This window comes from Leguminivora glycinivorella, chromosome 26, assembly GCF_023078275.1.
Source record: "Leguminivora glycinivorella isolate SPB_JAAS2020 chromosome 26, LegGlyc_1.1, whole genome shotgun sequence".
NCBI classification, from domain to species: Eukaryota; Metazoa; Arthropoda; class Insecta; order Lepidoptera; family Tortricidae; genus Leguminivora; species Leguminivora glycinivorella.
Genome location: NC_062996.1, coordinates 11,527,973 through 11,548,311, shown reverse-complemented (window position 1 = coordinate 11,548,311; position 20,339 = coordinate 11,527,973). Strand labels below are relative to the sequence as shown.

General features: G+C 45.0%; 1 protein-coding gene across 1 annotated transcript; it reads right to left on the bottom strand.

The window, feature by feature from the left end:
• Positions 1-384: 384 nt before the first annotated feature.
• LOC125239789 lies at positions 385-19,854 on the bottom strand. Its single transcript, XM_048147475.1, has 5 exons — positions 19,645-19,854; positions 7,628-7,758; positions 6,703-6,789; positions 5,764-5,966; positions 385-2,344 (listed from the first exon to the last, which is right to left on the bottom strand). The coding sequence occupies exons 1-5, from the start codon at positions 19,739-19,741 to the stop codon at positions 2,287-2,289; spliced, it is 576 nt and encodes a 191-aa protein (XP_048003432.1). The 5' UTR covers positions 19,742-19,854; the 3' UTR covers positions 385-2,286.
• Positions 19,855-20,339: the final 485 nt, after the last annotated feature.

The following is a 20,339-nucleotide window of genomic DNA, read 5'->3' as shown; positions in this document are numbered from 1 at the left end:
AATTCGTCATCAAAAATCAGCCTTTATATCGCTTTTCACTAAATTCGTTTTTTTTCTTTGATAAATAAATTAGTATGAGAGGATTTGGACACAATTTGGACTTCTTTCAACCCCTTTTTGCCAAGAGTGGCACTGAAACTTAGTAGTTCATGTGCTCTGCCTACCCCATTATGGGATACAGGCGTGATTATATGTATGTATGTATGAGAGGACCTTAATCATAACATTAAAGCAAAGACATATGTAACTCCGTACAGTACAGACAGATAAAGTCTAAGAAAAAAACGCACCCTGGAACCATAGAGAAAAAGGTACGGCGGCCTAGATGGCGATACACCTTTGGGGGACTTTCGGCTAGATGGCTCTAATAATGATATTTGATATTTTAACACATATCAAGCTAACAATATGGGCCAAATTGTCAAAACTGAGGTTCAAAAGAACAAAAGTTTTAAGCTTGTGTCGAGAGATGGCAGTCTATGCACTGTGACTACACATTATTCTTTGGCAGTAACTCTCTAGAAATTCGATCCTCTTCGATTAAATTCAGTGTCAAGTTTCTGACAGCACATGTCAAAACAAATAATATAAGGAAGCGGTAAGGAGCTCCACACACGTATTCAGTAATTCAATTTATTTTTTTAATAATTCGATTACCGTGAGTTAGGACGCTATAGTTTCTTAGAGAAATTAATTGTATTGTACCTAAAGAACCTTCCCTTAAAGTTAACGGAATTAAAAAAAACACGGTGTAGTTCAATATATTTTGACACTATTACAAAACGTTTGATCCATCTACTGTAGCTGGATGGATGGACAGAGGCAGTTGTAGATAAATTGGGCGCGAATTTGATAGCATACCCCGTGCGAGTGTTAGAGCGTTTTCACATTATACTATCCGATGTGGGAAGAATATCAAAGGCAAATGTCAAAGATGGCGCTTACATCCGATATCAGATCGGATAATGACAAAACGCACTTACTCCAAACTGTTAACCCTTAAATGCATAGTGATGTATATACATTTTTGACTCTATTGACAGCATGTCAAAATTCAAATTTGAATAAATCTTTGTCAAGGTCATGCATTTACGGGTTAACCACTTAACGTTTGTTTCTACTCATTCGATTTTGAACTGTAATTCTTATTGTAGATGCGTTTTTGTTTCAAGTATGACGGAAAGTATGTTCAACCCCCGACGCAAAAACGGTGGGGTGTTATAAGTTTGACGTGTCTGTCTGTCTGTAGTGTTTGTCAGTGACATCGTAGCTCCCGAACGAATAAACAGATTTAGATTTAGTTTTTATTTGAAAGCTGAGTTATTCGGGAGTTACTTGACTTATTGACTATTCTGTAATTTTATCTTTTGCTACACCTCAAGGGGTTTCATTTGCTGTACTGTATATTATAATATAGACTGTATAGTGTGTGAATGCTAATAAAGAAATGAAAATGAAGAGTTCTTAGCCATGTTTCATGAAAATCGATCCACCATGTCGGGGGTTTTTCAAACTTTTCATTTTGTGGTTATGCCGCTACTGATTAAAGGGTTATCTTCATACCTCTATGAAATAATGACATTTTTAACTTTCATACTCTGTGTAATCAAAATCGCTACCGACGTAGCTTAAACTGACTCTTATACTTACATTTGTCAAGCAACCACCCTCTCTCTCACACTTAATGTGAAAAGCAGAGTGTGTGACAGGGTCGCAAAATTATTTCCTGGCGTGTACACTGGAACCCCTCACTATGCTCAGGATTCTATACAAACTTTCGCTGGAAAGCCTCATTTTGCTCCCGTGGGACACAACCTACTAATACATTCTCATACATTTTTTTTTTATCAGTTCAATGGTTTACTTACTTTTGTAGTTATAGTAATGTTAGTGTTAGTAAGGTATTTAAAATCAGTCTTGTGGTCATAGATCAAATTTTGCGCTTAAGTTTATAAACTAAGTTCTATAAGTTATGTAATAGTTAGTTATGTGAGTCAGTATGTTCAGGCCGTATCTACTGGTTTTGGCGAATTTTATAAAATCTATTATTGCGACTACATAATAATGCGCAGATTTTTTAACAGGTTTCATGATTTGATAAGTGATTAATTGTAGAATCTTTCGACGATTTTCTTCTGAGATCTAGAGACGTACAGGATCCTTACGGTAATGGTCGGGTCTCGGTTGCTCAGTTGGCAGAGCATGGGCTAGTGATTCACTGTCGCGAGTTCAAGTCTCGCCCATGACAGTGGTTTATTGCAGTGTGTCTGTTTGTGTGTGTGTATGTTACAAGGTGAGGAAATCGTCTTCTGGCCTCTTGTTCTTCAGATATTTGAACACTTTCCTGCAACAACAATAACAAAATGAATACTTGTTATAAAAAAACGTTATGTGAGCGACACTTCAGTCGATCGGATTGCTGGTCGGTGTACATTCAGTTCTTCAGGCCACAGAGTGGAAAGTAATAGGGGGCGCCACCGTCTATGCAAACCGTTTAGCATGTGGCGAGTATTGAGTCACTTTCGTATGAGAACAGTTCGTGTTGCTCACATAATTATAGTTAAGCCAGAATGAGTAGTTAGGTCAGAAGGTGTGTCCACATGAGAGGGCACTGTGTGGGCCGGTGTCCCTCTCGCACTTACTGACAATGTCAACATTATTCAGTGACGTCATCACTGTCACACATGGGTGATACCAGTCAATTTTCAAAGTTACTACCAAATCAACTAATACCTAATTGAAGGTATTTTTTCTATTATACAAATCTTTGATTTATTGGCATCAAAATAATTATAGGTACATTATATTTTTTTGCCAATTCTTTAAAATATATCGAAACCCTAGTTTGAATATAACACTAAAATAATATAAGAAGTTATAAAGTCCGCGCCGGGCCCGGCTCCGACAGCACACTACACACTCACCACACGGTGCGCGGCACGTGGCCCCAGTCGGCGGGCACGGCGGCGGCGAGGGCGTGCAGCTCGGAGTGCGCAGGCGCCCAGGCGGCCACGACGGGCGTGACGGTGAGGTCGCACGCGCGCGGGTGCGGCGCGCCGGGCCCGGCTCCGACAGCACACTACACACTCACCACACGGTGCGCGGCACGTGGCCCCAGTCGGCGGGCACGGCGGCGGCGAGGGCGTGCAGCTCGGAGTGCGCAGGCGCCCAGGCGGCCACGACGGGCGTGACGGTGAGGTCGCACGCGCGCGGGTGCGGCGCGCCGGGCCCGGCTCCGACAGCACACTACACACTCACCACACGGTGCGCGGCACGTGGCCCCAGTCGGCGGGCACGGCGGCGGCGAGGGCGTGCAGCTCGGAGTGCGCAGGCGCCCAGGCGGCCACGACGGGCGTGACGGTGAGGTCGCACGCGCGCGGGTGCGGCGCGCCGGGCCCGGCTCCGACAGCACACTACACACTCACCACACGGTGCGCGGCACGTGGCCCCAGTCGGCGGGCACGGCGGCGGCGAGGGCGTGCAGCTCGGAGTGCGCAGGCGCCCAGGCGGCCACGACGGGCGTGACGGTGAGGTCGCACGCGCGCGGGTGCGGCGCGCCGGGCCCGGCTCCGACAGCACACTACACACTCACCACACGGTGCGCGGCACGTGGCCCCAGTCGGCGGGCACGGCGGCGGCGAGGGCGTGCAGCTCGGAGTGCGCAGGCGCCCAGGCGGCCACGACGGGCGTGACGGTGAGGTCGCACGCGCGCGGGTGCGGCGCGCCGGGCCCGGCTCCGACAGCACACTACACACTCACCACACGGTGCGCGGCACGTGGCCCCAGTCGGCGGGCACGGCGGCGGCGAGGGCGTGCAGCTCGGAGTGCGCAGGCGCCCAGGCGGCCACGACGGGCGTGACGGTGAGGTCGCACGCGCGCGGGTGCGGCGCGCCGGGCCCGGCTCCGACAGCACACTACACACTCACCACACGGTGCGCGGCACGTGGCCCCAGTCGGCGGGCACGGCGGCGGCGAGGGCGTGCAGCTCGGAGTGCGCAGGCGCCCAGGCGGCCACGACGGGCGTGACGGTGAGGTCGCACGCGCGCGGGTGCGGCGCGCCGGGCCCGGCTCCGACAGCACACTACACACTCACCACACGGTGCGCGGCACGTGGCCCCAGTCGGCGGGCACGGCGGCGGCGAGGGCGTGCAGCTCGGAGTGCGCAGGCGCCCAGGCGGCCACGACGGGCGTGACGGTGAGGTCGCACGCGCGCGGGTGCGGCGCGCCGGGCCCGGCTCCGACAGCACACTACACACTCACCACACGGTGCGCGGCACGTGGCCCCAGTCGGCGGGCACGGCGGCGGCGAGGGCGTGCAGCTCGGAGTGCGCAGGCGCCCAGGCGGCCACGACGGGCGTGACGGTGAGGTCGCACGCGCGCGGGTGCGGCGCGCCGGGCCCGGCTCCGACAGCACACTACACACTCACCACACGGTGCGCGGCACGTGGCCCCAGTCGGCGGGCACGGCGGCGGCGAGGGCGTGCAGCTCGGAGTGCGCAGGCGCCCAGGCGGCCACGACGGGCGTGACGGTGAGGTCGCACGCGCGCGGGTGCGGCGCGCCGGGCCCGGCTCCGACAGCACACTACACACTCACCACACGGTGCGCGGCACGTGGCCCCAGTCGGCGGGCACGGCGGCGGCGAGGGCGTGCAGCTCGGAGTGCGCAGGCGCCCAGGCGGCCACGACGGGCGTGACGGTGAGGTCGCACGCGCGCGGGTGCGGCGCGCCGGGCCCGGCTCCGACAGCACACTACACACTCACCACACGGTGCGCGGCACGTGGCCCCAGTCGGCGGGCACGGCGGCGGCGAGGGCGTGCAGCTCGGAGTGCGCAGGCGCCCAGGCGGCCACGACGGGCGTGACGGTGAGGTCGCACGCGCGCGGGTGCGGCGCGCCGGGCCCGGCTCCGACAGCACACTACACACTCACCACACGGTGCGCGGCACGTGGCCCCAGTCGGCGGGCACGGCGGCGGCGAGGGCGTGCAGCTCGGAGTGCGCAGGCGCCCAGGCGGCCACGACGGGCGTGACGGTGAGGTCGCACGCGCGCGGGTGCGGCGCGCCGGGCCCGGCTCCGACAGCACACTACACACTCACCACACGGTGCGCGGCACGTGGCCCCAGTCGGCGGGCACGGCGGCGGCGAGGGCGTGCAGCTCGGAGTGCGCAGGCGCCCAGGCGGCCACGACGGGCGTGACGGTGAGGTCGCACGCGCGCGGGTGCGGCGCGCCGGGCCCGGCTCCGACAGCACACTACACACTCACCACACGGTGCGCGGCACGTGGCCCCAGTCGGCGGGCACGGCGGCGGCGAGGGCGTGCAGCTCGGAGTGCGCAGGCGCCCAGGCGGCCACGACGGGCGTGACGGTGAGGTCGCACGCGCGCGGGTGCGGCGCGCCGGGCCCGGCTCCGACAGCACACTACACACTCACCACACGGTGCGCGGCACGTGGCCCCAGTCGGCGGGCACGGCGGCGGCGAGGGCGTGCAGCTCGGAGTGCGCAGGCGCCCAGGCGGCCACGACGGGCGTGACGGTGAGGTCGCACGCGCGCGGGTGCGGCGCGCCGGGCCCGGCTCCGACAGCACACTACACACTCACCACACGGTGCGCGGCACGTGGCCCCAGTCGGCGGGCACGGCGGCGGCGAGGGCGTGCAGCTCGGAGTGCGCAGGCGCCCAGGCGGCCACGACGGGCGTGACGGTGAGGTCGCACGCGCGCGGGTGCGGCGCGCCGGGCCCGGCTCCGACAGCACACTACACACTCACCACACGGTGCGCGGCACGTGGCCCCAGTCGGCGGGCACGGCGGCGGCGAGGGCGTGCAGCTCGGAGTGCGCAGGCGCCCAGGCGGCCACGACGGGCGTGACGGTGAGGTCGCACGCGCGCGGGTGCGGCGCCCCCGCCCCACACTCCGCCAGCTCGATGCGCAGCGTCACCTCCCAGATCGAGCGCAGCGGGATGTTCGCCACCTGCGATATATCATTTCAATACGTAAGTTAAAAAATAAATTTGCCAAATAGAGCGCAGCGTTCTAGCCGTTAAAAAGATATGCGCCCGACCCGAACGCTACGCCCGCTCCGAAACTCGCATCGCTGACGGTGGCAAAACAACCGCCAGGCTTAAATGGGGCCCGCGATCACATATCGCATGCGTCCGGGCGGATGCGCTCGGCCACCGACAAGATTGGAAGGGCGAAGATGGCGGGATGAGACCTTTACCATCCTGTATAATTGGCCGGAGGAGCGGAGTCATGAAGAACCAGGGGAGAGGCCTTTGCCCGACAGTGAGACACGCACTAAGTCAAGTAAAATAAAATGGCCGCGTCCTTATGAACGAACGAATACAAATTATATTTGAATTTTGAGGCAAATTTAAGAAGTCGTCCGAATCATTCCGCTAGATAGCGTTCAGGTTGGCTCTATCCCATCTATGACACTTGGGGCCACTTGCACCACGCGCTTAACTCAAGGTTAGTGGGCTGTCAACTGTCAAATTCCATATAAAGTGGTGGGTTACACTCGGGTTAACCCTTCATTTTCGGTGGTGCAAGTGACCCTTAATGCGTTCTCAGAATACTCGACTCGATCCGATATTTGATGACCGGCATCCTATAAATTAATTTTTTCCACAACACAAAAAAAAAAACAAATTAAAAGAACAAACGTAAACATTGTGAGCGAAACAGTGGTGAATGGATAAGTGTACCTTGAGAGAGAGACGGCCGTCTTCTGAGAGCGAGAAGGCGAGCGTGGCGCTCGCCTGCCGCATGCAGCGGCCCCAGTGCAGCGCCACCTGCACCATTCAATACAATTTTAATTCGTCGTCTTTAATCTGTCAATTAGGACACCACAGACTAAACTGTACGTAGTGTACGTGCTGACTTTTCAGTGTTGGATAGCCTTTGGCACTTAGTCAACTATAAAATTTCATTACACTTCACTTTAGTTAACTAAAAAATTTTAAAAATAGAGCTTCATATAAGTTCTATACTAATTTGCGATACCTGGCAAATTTTTCCGCACCTGAAACACATTTTTTTTATCTATCGCGTTATCGACCAATCAGAGACGGTTATTACAAACAATTGGTTGCTAGGTAATTCTAAATTAAGAAAAAGTATTGTATACAATAGTGATATAATTAAGCTTTTCACTCTTATTATTCAGGACATGGTACTCGACTGAAATGCTTTGTATTATATCACGATTGTATAAAATACTATTTCTCCACACTCGCACACTACCTAAATGTTTCGAGTTATAGAAAAATCGTTCATCCAAAGGAATGATGAAAAATCTACTACCGTATCTAACTTTTTATAACGTGTTTTTTTTTATTTAATAAAAAGTCTGATGAAAAAACATAGTACCTATATAAGTAGGAGCGTAAAAACGAGAACTCCAGCAAATCGTGTGCGTGTGTGTGTGTACCAGTGGCGGAGCGTCGATACAACTCGATTCCCAACGGGTTCCCTAAAATTATCTAGTATCTGTAGAAGTCCATAAAAAACAGATTCCAAAAACCCCTCCGGCTTTACCAACGAAAATTTTCACGCCCCGCCACTGGTGTGTACTCACCCTGGCGACGGCGGCGGCGCCACGTGTGTGTGTGTGTGCGTGTGTGTACTCACCCTGGCGATGGCGGCGCAGCGGCGCAGCAGGGCGGGCACGGCGCCGGCGCGCGCGACGCCGCGCGAGCAGATGCGCTGGATGGCCTCCGCGGCGAGGCACAGGCACAGCGCCGCCACTGGCTCTGTGTGCTCTGCAACACATTACTACATCAACAACCAGGGACACATCGTCATCAACAATCAGGGATGCGGGAACGCACCCGCGAAGGAGGGTAGATCGCGCGCTGTCTGCGCAACTTTGACATATATCCGCCTTCTTCAGTTTCTAATGATCATGATGCATGCAACTGCGTCAAAATATCGGGAGCTCGACGAAATCAAAAAGGTAATCACGGTCTATATCCCGGTCAATATTAGTCTAATGAAAATATTACTTAGTTTACTCTCTAAATCTAAGTTACTTTAACAATCTAAAAACAAATTAAATTATTGAGTATAAACCTAAGTGTTGCCTTGCCAACGACAATTATGAAAAAATGCTAGACTAATGCTAGGAATATGCCAATTTTTGAAGTGAGAACTTGTCCGTTTTGCATGAGTTTGATTTTTTCAATAATTTGAGCAATTAGCAATGTAAAATATTTAAAACTGTAACAAGACAAATTATAACCGCGCGCGACCTTGAGCGCGTCACAGCAACGAGCCGCCGAGCGCGCCCGAAGATCTGCGCGAGCCGAACGAATCAAATAAAAGGCCGCGTCCGCGCCGCATCAAATGAGTTAGCGAGCGGCCGCCTTAGCGATAGGTTCACAGACTGTCCTTTGGCGAGTCACATTGGGCTGGGAGTTCGATAGCCCACATGCAGTCTTCTCCCAGGCTCGTTAGGTCCCTTGGCGACAGGTTCAAAGACTGTCCCTTGGTTTTCTACATCATGAGTTGACAAGCTCAATTTTGTCAACTACCCACTCTTGTAAAGAAGAAGTTGCATCTACCCTACATTATTTTTCTAAAGTACTCTACACATAAAATGGGACTACGCGAAATAAATAAGGAGGCAAACGACGTATCAACTACAAAGAGGGTAGTAACAAAATACTGTGAAGACGTCAGCAAAGGATTTCACAGTGACATCAATGCAGTTGTTCTCAATGTACTACTGAACCACCTTCACTCCAGGGGGAGGGTTGATGAACACCCTCTCATATCGACGAAATTGGTGAAGATCTCAGACATCGTGACACAGATCCTAATATCCTGGTATACTCACGGGACGTCATCGAGCACCAGAGGTAGAGAATGTAACACTATGGATCCTGGTACTCTCACGGGACGTCATCGAGCACCAGAGGGGGAGAATGTAACACTATGGATTCTGGTACTCTTACGGGACGTTACCGAGTACCAGAGGGGGAGAATGTAACAAGACAAATTATAACCGCGCGCGACCTTGAGCGCGTCACAGCAACGAGCCGCCGAGCGCGCCCGAAGATCTGCTACTGGGGACGCTATTGCTATGTCTTGTATGGGAACCCTGCATTTTATGATTAAGCACTGAGACTTGGCACAGTTGTTCATTGGGTGGCCCTGAGTAGATAAAGATCGGGAGGCATCGAGAGCCCCCCTTAATTTAGGAGGGAGGAGGGGGGGAAGGCTGGCGCCTCCGCGCTTCCTTTGAAACCATATTTCTCTAAAACTATACAAAATAGGGCATGCAATATATCATTTTCGGATAAATGAAGGACGAGGAATTCATTTTTGGAACAAAAAAAATGTATTTTAGAACAAAAATACAAAATAAAATGGGAAAATCTGAAAACGAGATTTTTTTTTATACATATTATTGCACATTTTATGAAAACTGTAATGGTTTTTTCTAAATAAAAAATATTATTTAATAGCAACATTTATCTAGTTTTAGAAAATGTTTAATTTGTTATAGAAATATATTATAGGATGAGTGATAAAAAATAATTTACATCGCCCGATAGGGTGATTTGAATGCTCATTTCAATAAGTTTTGTCAATGATTTCAGGTATGATCACTATTTTTAACACACGAAAGCCGTAATCATTGTAGTTTATGGCTATTTTAGTGATTAATGTACTTAAAATAAAAAAAAATACAAAAATTTTAAAAAATATTAAAAATGTGATAATTTTTTTTAACATTATCCTATTTTGTTCTTTCTACACAATATATATCTAAAAGCAATAAATATCAATAAAAAGCCACATTTATACAGTTTATAAAAATATATAGTTTGTTATATAAATATATTACGAAACGCGAGATAAAAAATAATGAAAGTGACGTGGCAGGGCGATCTTGATGTACGGTACGGGTCAGCTTGTATGATTCGATGAGGTGAGGTAAAGGTACTCAAAGCTCTCAAAAAGTGTAGTTATTTAGAGTACTTCAAATTAAACAACATACTCCTATATAGTCTGAATTTAACTATTTATATTACATGAAATGATCGATTGATATGATAGGTCAGATATATACATCTGATCCTAATACATACATCTTGTGAAATAGTAGTTATCTATATGATTTGCATAATTTATGGATAATTCTTACTTGACATATTTATTATTCCAGATCTGCGTCCTGTACTTTGGTTAACGAGTGCCGAAAATAGTTATTAACCAAAAAAGACCGCCAAATTAACAGCATTTCACCGACAAAAGCTGCCTTGCACCATTTTTGTAAGGGTTATAGGTATATCAAGGTGTCCATGTATGGGGTCAACTAAACCCAATTCAAAATTTGCCATTATTTTCTACTTGTGGCTGGACGAAAGTCTGTAACAATTGGGATTTGGGAGCCTACTTGCCCGCAACGTTGCCTGTTGCTGCAGAAACATGCCTCGAAATTGTCGGATGCAGGTGTAATAAAAAACAGTGCCGCGTAAGGTGCAACCGTAAAAAAATACTTTTTTCCCCTCACTAGCTCGGAAACACGTGTTTTTACCAGCGTGTTTACACTTTAATACCAGCGGGTAAAAACGCATTTTATCCACTAGTGGGTAAAGTAATTTGACCTTGAATAAAGTCAAAATAACTGCTTTAAAAGTGATAAAAGTAGGTGAATCTAGTAATAAAGATGATTTACCACCTGTGGAACTATTAGAAGCAGTGATAAACGCATTTTTTGCGTTGTAGTTTCCTCGCTATAGTGAGGGGAAAAGTTTTGTGTTACACTCGGGTGCAAATGTATTTTACTTCTCGTGTGTTAAAAAACTCGCAAGTTCAGGATTCTATTCTCGAACCACTCGCTTCGCTCGTGGTTCAACTGTAGAATCCTTTCACTTGCTCGTTTTTCACTTCCACACTCGGCGTTAAAATACAACTTTGCCCCCTTGTATAACAAATAACTATTAAATTAAATGTTCGGAGCTGATGTGCTTATGCAGTGGATGTTGTGATATATACATAATTAAATTCAGACTATTCATGTTGTTTTATTTGAATAACTCAAAATAGCTACACTTTTTGAGAGCCTTGAGTACTAGCCCCGATACACATGTTTTCGTCTAGTCAGACCATTTTTTGAGGTTCTCCTTTGTACAAAAGCAATGTCTTAGTTCAAAAATCATTAATGTTTAATGCTAATACGAATCTAGTTTATTTTTTATGGCACTATTGCGCAATAACTAACTATCATTGATACTGAAAGGAAGAATATGACGATTTTTATTTTATCTTTTATGGATGGGTAAAACCGATTTAAGGGGGCCCAAAGGAAGTAACTAAATTCTGCTAGTAAACTAAAAAATCTTCAAGCCTATGCATGCAGAACTGCTTTAGGAGAGGAGAACGTGATTAAGACATTTTTTTGCAATATAAGTCACATGCAATTTTATTTTACAATCAAAATAAACTATATTATAGGACTTTTACAATTTTCTGTACTGGGTCGTGATATACCTACATGTGTAAACGTTATTAGAATAAGTATATTTCTGTATTACTAGACGAACTCCACTGCATAGCGGGTAGTACCTTTACCTCACCTCATCGAATAATGCAACGTAAGATGTACATTAAAATTTTCATTTTCATTATTTTTTATCTCGCGTTTCGTAATATATTTATATAACAAACTATATATTTTTATAAACTGTATAAATGTGGCTTTTTATTGATATTTATTGCTTTTAGATATATATTGTGTAGAAAGAACAAAATAGGATAATGTTAAAAAAAAATATCACATTTTGAATATTTTTTAAAAATTTTGTATTTTTTTTTATTTTAAGTACATTAATCACTAAAATAGCCATAAACTACAATGATTACGGCTTTCGTGTGTTAAAAATAGTGATTATACCTGAAATCATTGACAAAACTTATTGAAATGAGCATTCAAATCACCCTATCGGGCGATGTAAATTATTTTTTATCACTCGTCCTATAATATATTTCTATAACAAATTATACATTTTCTAAAACTAGATAAATGTAGCTATTAAATAATATTTTTTATTTAGAAAAAACCATTACAGTTTTCATAAAATGTGCAATAATATGTATAAAAAAAAATCTCGTTTTCAGATTTTCCCATTTTATTTTGTATTTTTGTTCTAAAATACATTTTTTTTGTTCCAAAAATGAATTCCTCGTCCTTCATTTATCCGAAAATGATATATCGCATGCCCTATTTTGTATAGTTTTAGAGAAATATGGTTTCAAAGGAAGCGCGGCGGCGCCAGCCTTCCCCCCTCTTCCCTCCTAAATTAAGGGGGGCTCTCAATGCCTCCCGATCTTTATCTACTCAGGGCCACCCAAGGAACAACCTGTGCCAAGTCTCAGTGCTTAATCATAAAATGCAGGGTGTTGTGCAATAGCGTCCCCAGTATGCGCGAGCCGAACGAATCAAATAAAAGGCCGCGTCCGCGCCGCATCAAATGAGTTAGCTAGCGACTGCCATAGCGATAGGTTCTCCGACTGTCCTTTGGCGAGTCTCGTTGGCTCGGGAGTTCGATAGCCCACCTGCAGTCTTCTCCCGATCCACCCTAGGTCGTAGCTAGTGCCTTGGCGATAGGTTCACAGACTGTCCCTTGGCTCTTTGCACCTATAGTGGATGAGCTCAACCTTGCCCGCCGCTATAAGGTTTTCCGTAGCTAGGAAGTACCTACCAGTTTGAATGACCTGCTATGTATGCAATGTACCTATACCTAAGTACCTATCTTTAATAAATATACACGTTGACATTGGCGTTGGTCTTACCTCCTGGTCGCCTACCCTACAAAACTGTAAAAATATGGAAGTATAGGTAATTCCACGGAGGTTGAAGTGAATGATAACACACACAGCTAAATGAAGATTAGTACTGATTGCAAAAAAATGAATGAATGAAATGAGTGAGTGAATGTAAAAAAACTATCAATATATTTTTGAAAAATATTATTATTTATTGATAGACTTATCATTAATGGTATTAAAAGCAGTAATGGTATTATCCGGTGAACTTTATAGCTCATATGAAATTTCACTTCCAAATAATTATTCAGCTATCGATATATTTTGTATCGGAAGGATGTCCCTATGTTAATTGACGTATTGCTACTGCGACTTCTATGTCTGCTAATAAGTAATGAAAAAATAGGTAAACACCATTTTAACAGCTACGATGATAAAATAAGGCAATCTAATAAAATATCTTTGATTTCTACGATTAATATTACAATCATAATCTGACAATTAATTAATCACATACGAGATATTTTATTTTCTGCTTTGTTTGAAAATTATTCTATAGACGTAATTCTTAACAAAATAATAGAAACTTTTTGGTCTTTCTTGCAATTCAATCAATCAATCAAATCAATCAAAATATTTATTAATTCACTGTTGAATCTGCAGTCGGTACACGGTAAGAACACTAATTTCAAAATCTCGTTGTCTTTACATGACAGTGTTATAGTGTGCGTGGCCTCAACTGAGTTGAAACTACCTATAACTAAACGCAACGTGAACGTGACAGACACCTGACAGAATGTTTTTAAGGTTATGTTAGAAAGCTTCACTTCTTCCGCGCGCATTATTCTTTTTATATCCATACTAATTTTATAAATGGGAAAGCGTGTCTATATGTTTGTCCGTCTTTCACGGCAGAACGGAGCGACGAATTGACGTGTTTTTTTAAGTGAAGATAGTTGAAGGGATGGAAAGTGACAGGCTATATTTATTTATTTATTTATTTATTTATTATTCTTCGGAGAACCAACAGCTATTAATACAGAAAGGTTAACTTAATTAGGTTACAAAAAGCCAATTACAGGTTCCCACCAATAGTAACATACTGGGAGTTATTAGGTGGTTTACACTATCACATTGCAATACTAAGCAACCTACTTAATCTAACTAGATTTTAAACAAAACAAAACAAAAAATATCATGCTTAAATGACACACTTGCTTTAAAAAACTACAGTCATCGGGTAGGGCAAGCTCACTCAAAGCTATTGTTCACTAGATTACGCCGCACAGATTGGATATTACTGTTAAAAATGTCTATGTCTAAGTTTTTCGTTAACTTATTTAAACTTTTACTCGCACGTATTAAAAAACTGTTTTGCCGGTAGTTGCGCGTACAGATGGGAATAGAAAGGGGAGGAAAGTGTCTCTTGGATCTAGATGGAGTATTGAAAGAAAGTTCAGCTAGCAAATCGGGGCAGTCCACGTTCCCATTGGTTATGTTTAAAATATAAATTATGTCCGCAATGTCACGACGTCTATTTAGAGGAATGAGATGGTGTTTTTTACATATGTTAATATAGTTTTTTAGTTACTCAGTGCTTTGGTTTTTACTGTCATACTGTGTAACATATTTGAAATAAAAATAAAAAAATAAAAATAAAAAATAAATAGTTGGAGGAACTATATGGAGTATTCAATTTAAAACAAAGGAACTTAATAAATTTTCTTTGAATGCGTTCTATTCGGTCGATATACGTATGATAACGAGGGTTCCAAATTTGTGATGCATATTCAAGCTTGCTTCTTACATATGCGCAGTAAAGAATTTTAATAGTTTTAGCTTGGGTGAAGTGTGTAGAACTCCGTATAATGAATCCTAATGTTTTTGAAGATATAATATTTTCAATATGTGAGTCAAATAAAAGTTTTGAATCATGCGTCACCCCCAGATCTCTCATAGATTGGACCCTTTTGAGTGGTTGATTTTTTATTAAGTATGAGGTATGAATTACGTTGCGTTGTCGAGAGAAGGTTAAAGTAAAGCACTTGGATGGGTTGAGTTCCAATTTATTGGATTGGCAGTATGATTCAAGGCGTATAAGGTCATCTTGGATTAAAGCAGAATCGTGAATAGAGTTTACTTTAGCAAATATTTTCATATCGTCTGCAAAACTCAGTAATTTAGAAAAAACAAAGCAGTCACTAATGTCATTGACAAAAATGTTGAATAAAAGGGGCCCTAATAACGAACCTTGAGGGACGCCACTTGGAACAGTAATCCAACTAGATACATAATTATTAATAACAACAGCCTGTGATCTTTTGTCAATATATGAAATAAACCACCGCAACAGGTCTCCATGTATTCCCATGTTATAAAGCTTGAGAATTAACAGTCCATGGTCAATCCTATCGAACGCCTTGCTATAATCCGTGTAGATTACGTCAACTTGACTACCTTTAGTCATCGCCTCAGTAACAAAGTTATTTAGCAGTATCAGATTTGAGACAGTAGATCTTCGTTGAAGGAAGCCATGTTGAGTAGGACTAAAATGGTTCTTGACAGCTCCATAGACCTGACGATAAACTATTTTCTCCAAAACCTTAGAGATAATACACAACTTAGAAATTGGCCGGTAGTTGCATATATCGGTTTTTGAGCCTTTTTGTGGACCGGTGTAATAAAGGCTGATTTCCACAGTGACGGCACAGAGCACTCAGCAAAGGAGCGCTTAAACAACAAGTATATCGGTTCAACGATAGTTTTTGCACAATTTATCAGAATTTGACTTGGCAAATCATCTGGACCCGCCGATTTTGATGGATCAAGTGACTGTAACAGCCGAGTGAGTTCATCACGATTGACAACAATTCGAGATATGTGAGAGGCGGAGTTAAACGCAGACTCGACAGGTGATATTGGGTTGGTACTTGGTGCTGAAAAAGTAGTATGGAAATACTCGGAGAATGCCTCACATATATCTGAACCTGAATTGACCGAACGGTTACCATATTTTAAACAACTAGGTACACCGTGGGAAGTAGAGCGTGACTTCATGAATGTCCAAAATTGTTTAGGGTCCTTGGAAATGTTTTCTTCAACGCGTTGAATATAATTAGAAAAACAGTCAGTCACAAGCTTTTTAACTCTGTCCCTCTGGAAATGAAATGAAATTAAATCAGATTTGTTACCATATATCTTATATTTTTTTAAGTATTTAGTCTTTTCTTTAATAGCTTTTTTAAGCGCCGGCGAATACCACTTTGGAAATGAGTCGTTATGTATTTTCTTACTAGGTATGTATTTATTTCTGAGTTGTTTAATTATAAAATAGAAATACTCAACTGAATCATTTAGCGAGCGCCGTGAGAATTCTTCTTCCCAATTAATAATAGTTAATTCAATATTAATTGAATCGTAGTCACCTTTATTATAAAAATACTTTGTTAGAGGAGCTGGCTTAAGACAGCTAATTACAGCGTATTTAATCGATATTAAAAGTGCTTTATGGTAGGGATCAATAGGTACCAGGGGGTCAAAACATTCTGTTACGCAAACAATATCATTCGACAGAACAAGGTCCAGCAATTTACCGTGGTGGTTGAGTACACCGTTATACTGACTTAAATTGCATGTATTTAACTCGTCTATTAAAGTGCACTCATCATTAGTTTTATAATTTGACGGGGACATTGACGAATCCTGCGCAGTCCATGTGATATTGCTGAGGTTAAAATCACCTATTATTAGAAATTTATCATTGCAGTTACATAAAATTGCATCACTAAGTTTAGTTAAATAATTTGACAACTGTTGGGAAAACGTATATCCATTATTTTGTTTACATAGGTATAGGACACATAAATGAAGTTTAATTAATATATTACGACAGCCTTTAATGGATAACGTAACCCAGAGGTCCTCGGCTGATGAGTGGAAGGTAGGCTGCGGAACGACCGCCAATTCCCTACGAGTCGCAATGATAACGTGTGATACTATACAGCACGACCACGGATGATTTTATTAATTCTGATGCGGTACAAATTCACGAAAAAAAATGTACTTTTTTGTACTGACGTTTAAAAAAAATGTACCCTTATGATTTTGGAGTTTCGACATAGGGCCCGTGGTCGTGCTAGGTAGGTACTCCCTGGCACGACCACACTATATTTAATGAGATTTTAAATTTCTGTTGCAGTACAAATTCACGAAAAAAAATGTACTTTTTTGTACTTACCTTTTAAAAAAAATACCCTCATGGTTTCGGAGTTTTGACATGGAGTGTGGTCGTGCTAGATAGGTGGTACTTCCTGGCACGACCACACTATATTTAATGATTTTTTTAATTTCTGTAGTGGTACAAATTCACGAAAAAAAATGTACTTTTCTGTACTTACCTTTTTATAAAAAGTACCCTCATGGTTTCGGAGTTTCGACATGGGTTGTGGTCGTGCTAGATAGGTACTCCCTGGCACGACCGCACTAAGTTTTTGAAGTAATTTACATAGTACAATTTCAAAACACTTGTTTAGTATTCATTTGACCATCAAATTAAACATAAATATAGTGTGGTCGTGCCAGGAAGTACCACCTATCTAGCACGACCACACCCCATGTCAAAATTCCGAAACCATGAGGGTATTTTTTTTTAAAAGGTAAGTACAAAAAAGTACATTTTTTTTCGTAAATTTGTACTGCAACAGAAATTTAAAATCTCATTAAATATAGTGTGGTCGTGCCAGGGAGTACCTACCTAGCACGACCCCGGGCCCTATGTCGAAACTCCAAAATCATAAGGGTACATTTTTTTTAAACGTCAGTACAAAAAAGTACATTTTTTTTCGTGAATTTGTACCGCATCAGAATTAATAAAATCATCCGTGGTCGTGCTGTATAGTATCACACATGATAACACCGCCACCGCGGTTTTGTCCAGTCAAGGCTGAGTCACGATCCCGCCGCCAAACGACATAACGGTCATCGAACAATTCCGAATCCAACACTCCATCCAGAAGCCAAGTTTCTGTTAAGAAAATTATATCATAATTTGAAGAGATTAAATTGCGATAAAATGTAGATGTTTTAGAACGAAGACCCCTCACATTCTGATAGTAAATAGTGGGGTAAGTGTACCCGGGTTCCTTACCGCTTAAATACATTAACGCGTGTAATAAATAAAATAATCATGGAATAAATACAGAGTAATTAAGAATATGAAATATAGGTAACATTTGATAATTAAGTAAACAGGCAAAGCAATTATTAAATGTAAACGATGTGACCGAGTATAAAAATATGCGGTTGTTACGAGACATAAGTTATTTTGCATAAGTGCGAGAGAGCGAGTAATTAACTGTAGTAGGTATGTGCGATAGACAGAGACAAATATAATTATGTGAGCTTGACCTAAGCGGTGCGAAAAAAATGTAAGTAGCGATAAGACAAGGCGCCCAGCGCCTACAGTAGCAACAGGACCGGTCGACCGGCAAACGATTCCCAAACTTTTCTGTAGATACAATTTTATATTAAGCAATGAAAGCAAACACAATAAAATAAATATAACACATGCTAAGTTAATTTGTTTAAATCATTTTCACTGTTTATAATATAGACTTTCGAATTATCGTCTTTCCGTGCATGGATTTTTGCAAACTTTACCCACACATATTTAAAGTTCTTAGATTTTAAAATTGATTTTGCTTTAGTTAGTAACATTTTGCTTTCCGCCGTTAAGTGGTCATTAACAAAAATCCTCTGTTGGTTATTAGTGTATCCAATGTCATCGGCTAATATGGTCTTTTTCTGCCGCGCGGAAGCAATAAAATCCTCCTTAATATAGCGATTGGTGAAGCTGACGATAATTGCTTTTTCCTTCGAATTGTGAATGGGAATACGTGTTAAGTAATTTATGCTCGTCTTTGGTACCGTGTGTCCCACCACGCAACTAATTTTCTCCAATATTGTGAAAAGATTTTCATTGTTCTTGACCGGAACACCCTTAATTTCGATGTTGTTAAGACGCAACCACTGATCTCGGCTGTTCAGCTCGTTTTGTAAATGACACAGCTGAGACGATAGTGACATGACCTTATCATCGAGTGCGTCGAATTGCGGAATTTTCTTTTCGACGTCTACCAAACGAGAAGTAAACTCTTCGACTTTGGCGTTACTAAATTCGCAAGATTCCTTCACTTCTGCAAGTTCGGTTTTGATAGTCTTTACGTCCTTCACCAGATCAGGAAGGCTCTGCAGGGATTTCTTCATTTCGCGCAGCTCATTCATAATCGTGTCCAGGTCGGTCGGTTTTGTGACTGCCGGCGATGCCGATCGGCTCGAGCCTCCCCCTTTACAGCTCACGCATTTCCATGCCGCCTTTCGACTAGTAGGGAGTTTTCTGTATTCTGTTTCTGTTAAGTTCGCACAGCAGTAACCAATGTCACCCCCACAAGATCCACAGCGAATAGAATCAGTAACACTATCCTGACAAATAGCGCACCGCATGTTGAAAACTTTGAGAGCCACTGGAGGTTACGAATACTGGCTACGGTTACCGAGTGATTGCGTGCGACTTCAACGAGTGCTTGCACCGGACTGATATTTTGTCTCTTTTTTAAAAGATAGTGTAAAATTTTTAAAACAGTAAAAAAATGGAAGAAGCCAAAACGTGACACTCACTTGACAGAATGTTTCACTTCTTCCGCGCGCATTATTTTTTTTTTCATAGAAAATATAACTATCACCTAGCTGATGGTAGTCACGTACCTTGCTCCACGTGCTGCACGGTGACCAGGCGCACGGGCGTGTCGGCGCGCACCAGCACGCGGGTGGTGTTGGTGGCGCGGTGCTCGAGGCGGATCATCAGCCGCACGTACCTTGCTGCACGTGCTGCACGGTCACCAGGCGCACGGGCGTGTCGGCGCGCACCAGCACGCGGGTGGTGTTGGTGGCGCGGTGCTCGAGGCGGATCATCAGCCGCACGTACCTTGCTGCACGTGCTGCACGGTCACCAGGCGCACGGGCGTGTCGGCGCGCACCAGCACGCGGGTGGTGTTGGTGGCGCGGTGCTCGAGGCGGATCATCAGCCGCACGTACCTTGCTGCACGTGCTGCACGGTCACCAGGCGCACGGGCGTGTCGGCGCGCACCAGCACGCGGGTGGTGTTGGTGGCGCGGTGCTCGAGGCGGATCATCAGCCGCACGTACCTTGCTGCACGTGCTGCACGGTCACCAGGCGCACGGGCGTGTCGGCGCGCACCAGCACGCGGGTGGTGTTGGTGGCGCGGTGCTCGAGGCGGATCATCAGCCGCACGTACCTTGCTGCACGTGCTGCACGGTCACCAGGCGCACGGGCGTGTCGGCGCGCACCAGCACGCGGGTGGTGTTGGTGGCGCGGTGCTCGAGGCGGATCATCAGCCGCACGTACCTTGCTGCACGTGCTGCACGGTCACCAGGCGCACGGGCGTGTCGGCGCGCACCAGCACGCGGGTGGTGTTGGTGGCGCGGTGCTCGAGGCGGATCATCAGCCGCACGTACCTTGCTGCACGTGCTGCACGGTCACCAGGCGCACG

Bases quoted from the DNA above. Each gene is read 5' to 3' on its own strand.
- LOC125239789 (XM_048147475.1), bottom strand. From the start codon at position 19,741: ATGATCCGCCTCGAGCACCGCGCCACCAACACCACCCGCGTGCTGGTG. The intron at 6,790-7,627 runs GTGAGTACACAC...TGAATGGTGCAG, and splicing joins GCTGCGCCGCCATCGCCAGG to GTGGCGCTGCACTGGGGCCG. The intron at 5,967-6,702 runs GTACACTTATCC...GATATATCGCAG, and splicing joins ACGGCCGTCTCTCTCTCAAG to GTGGCGAACATCCCGCTGCG.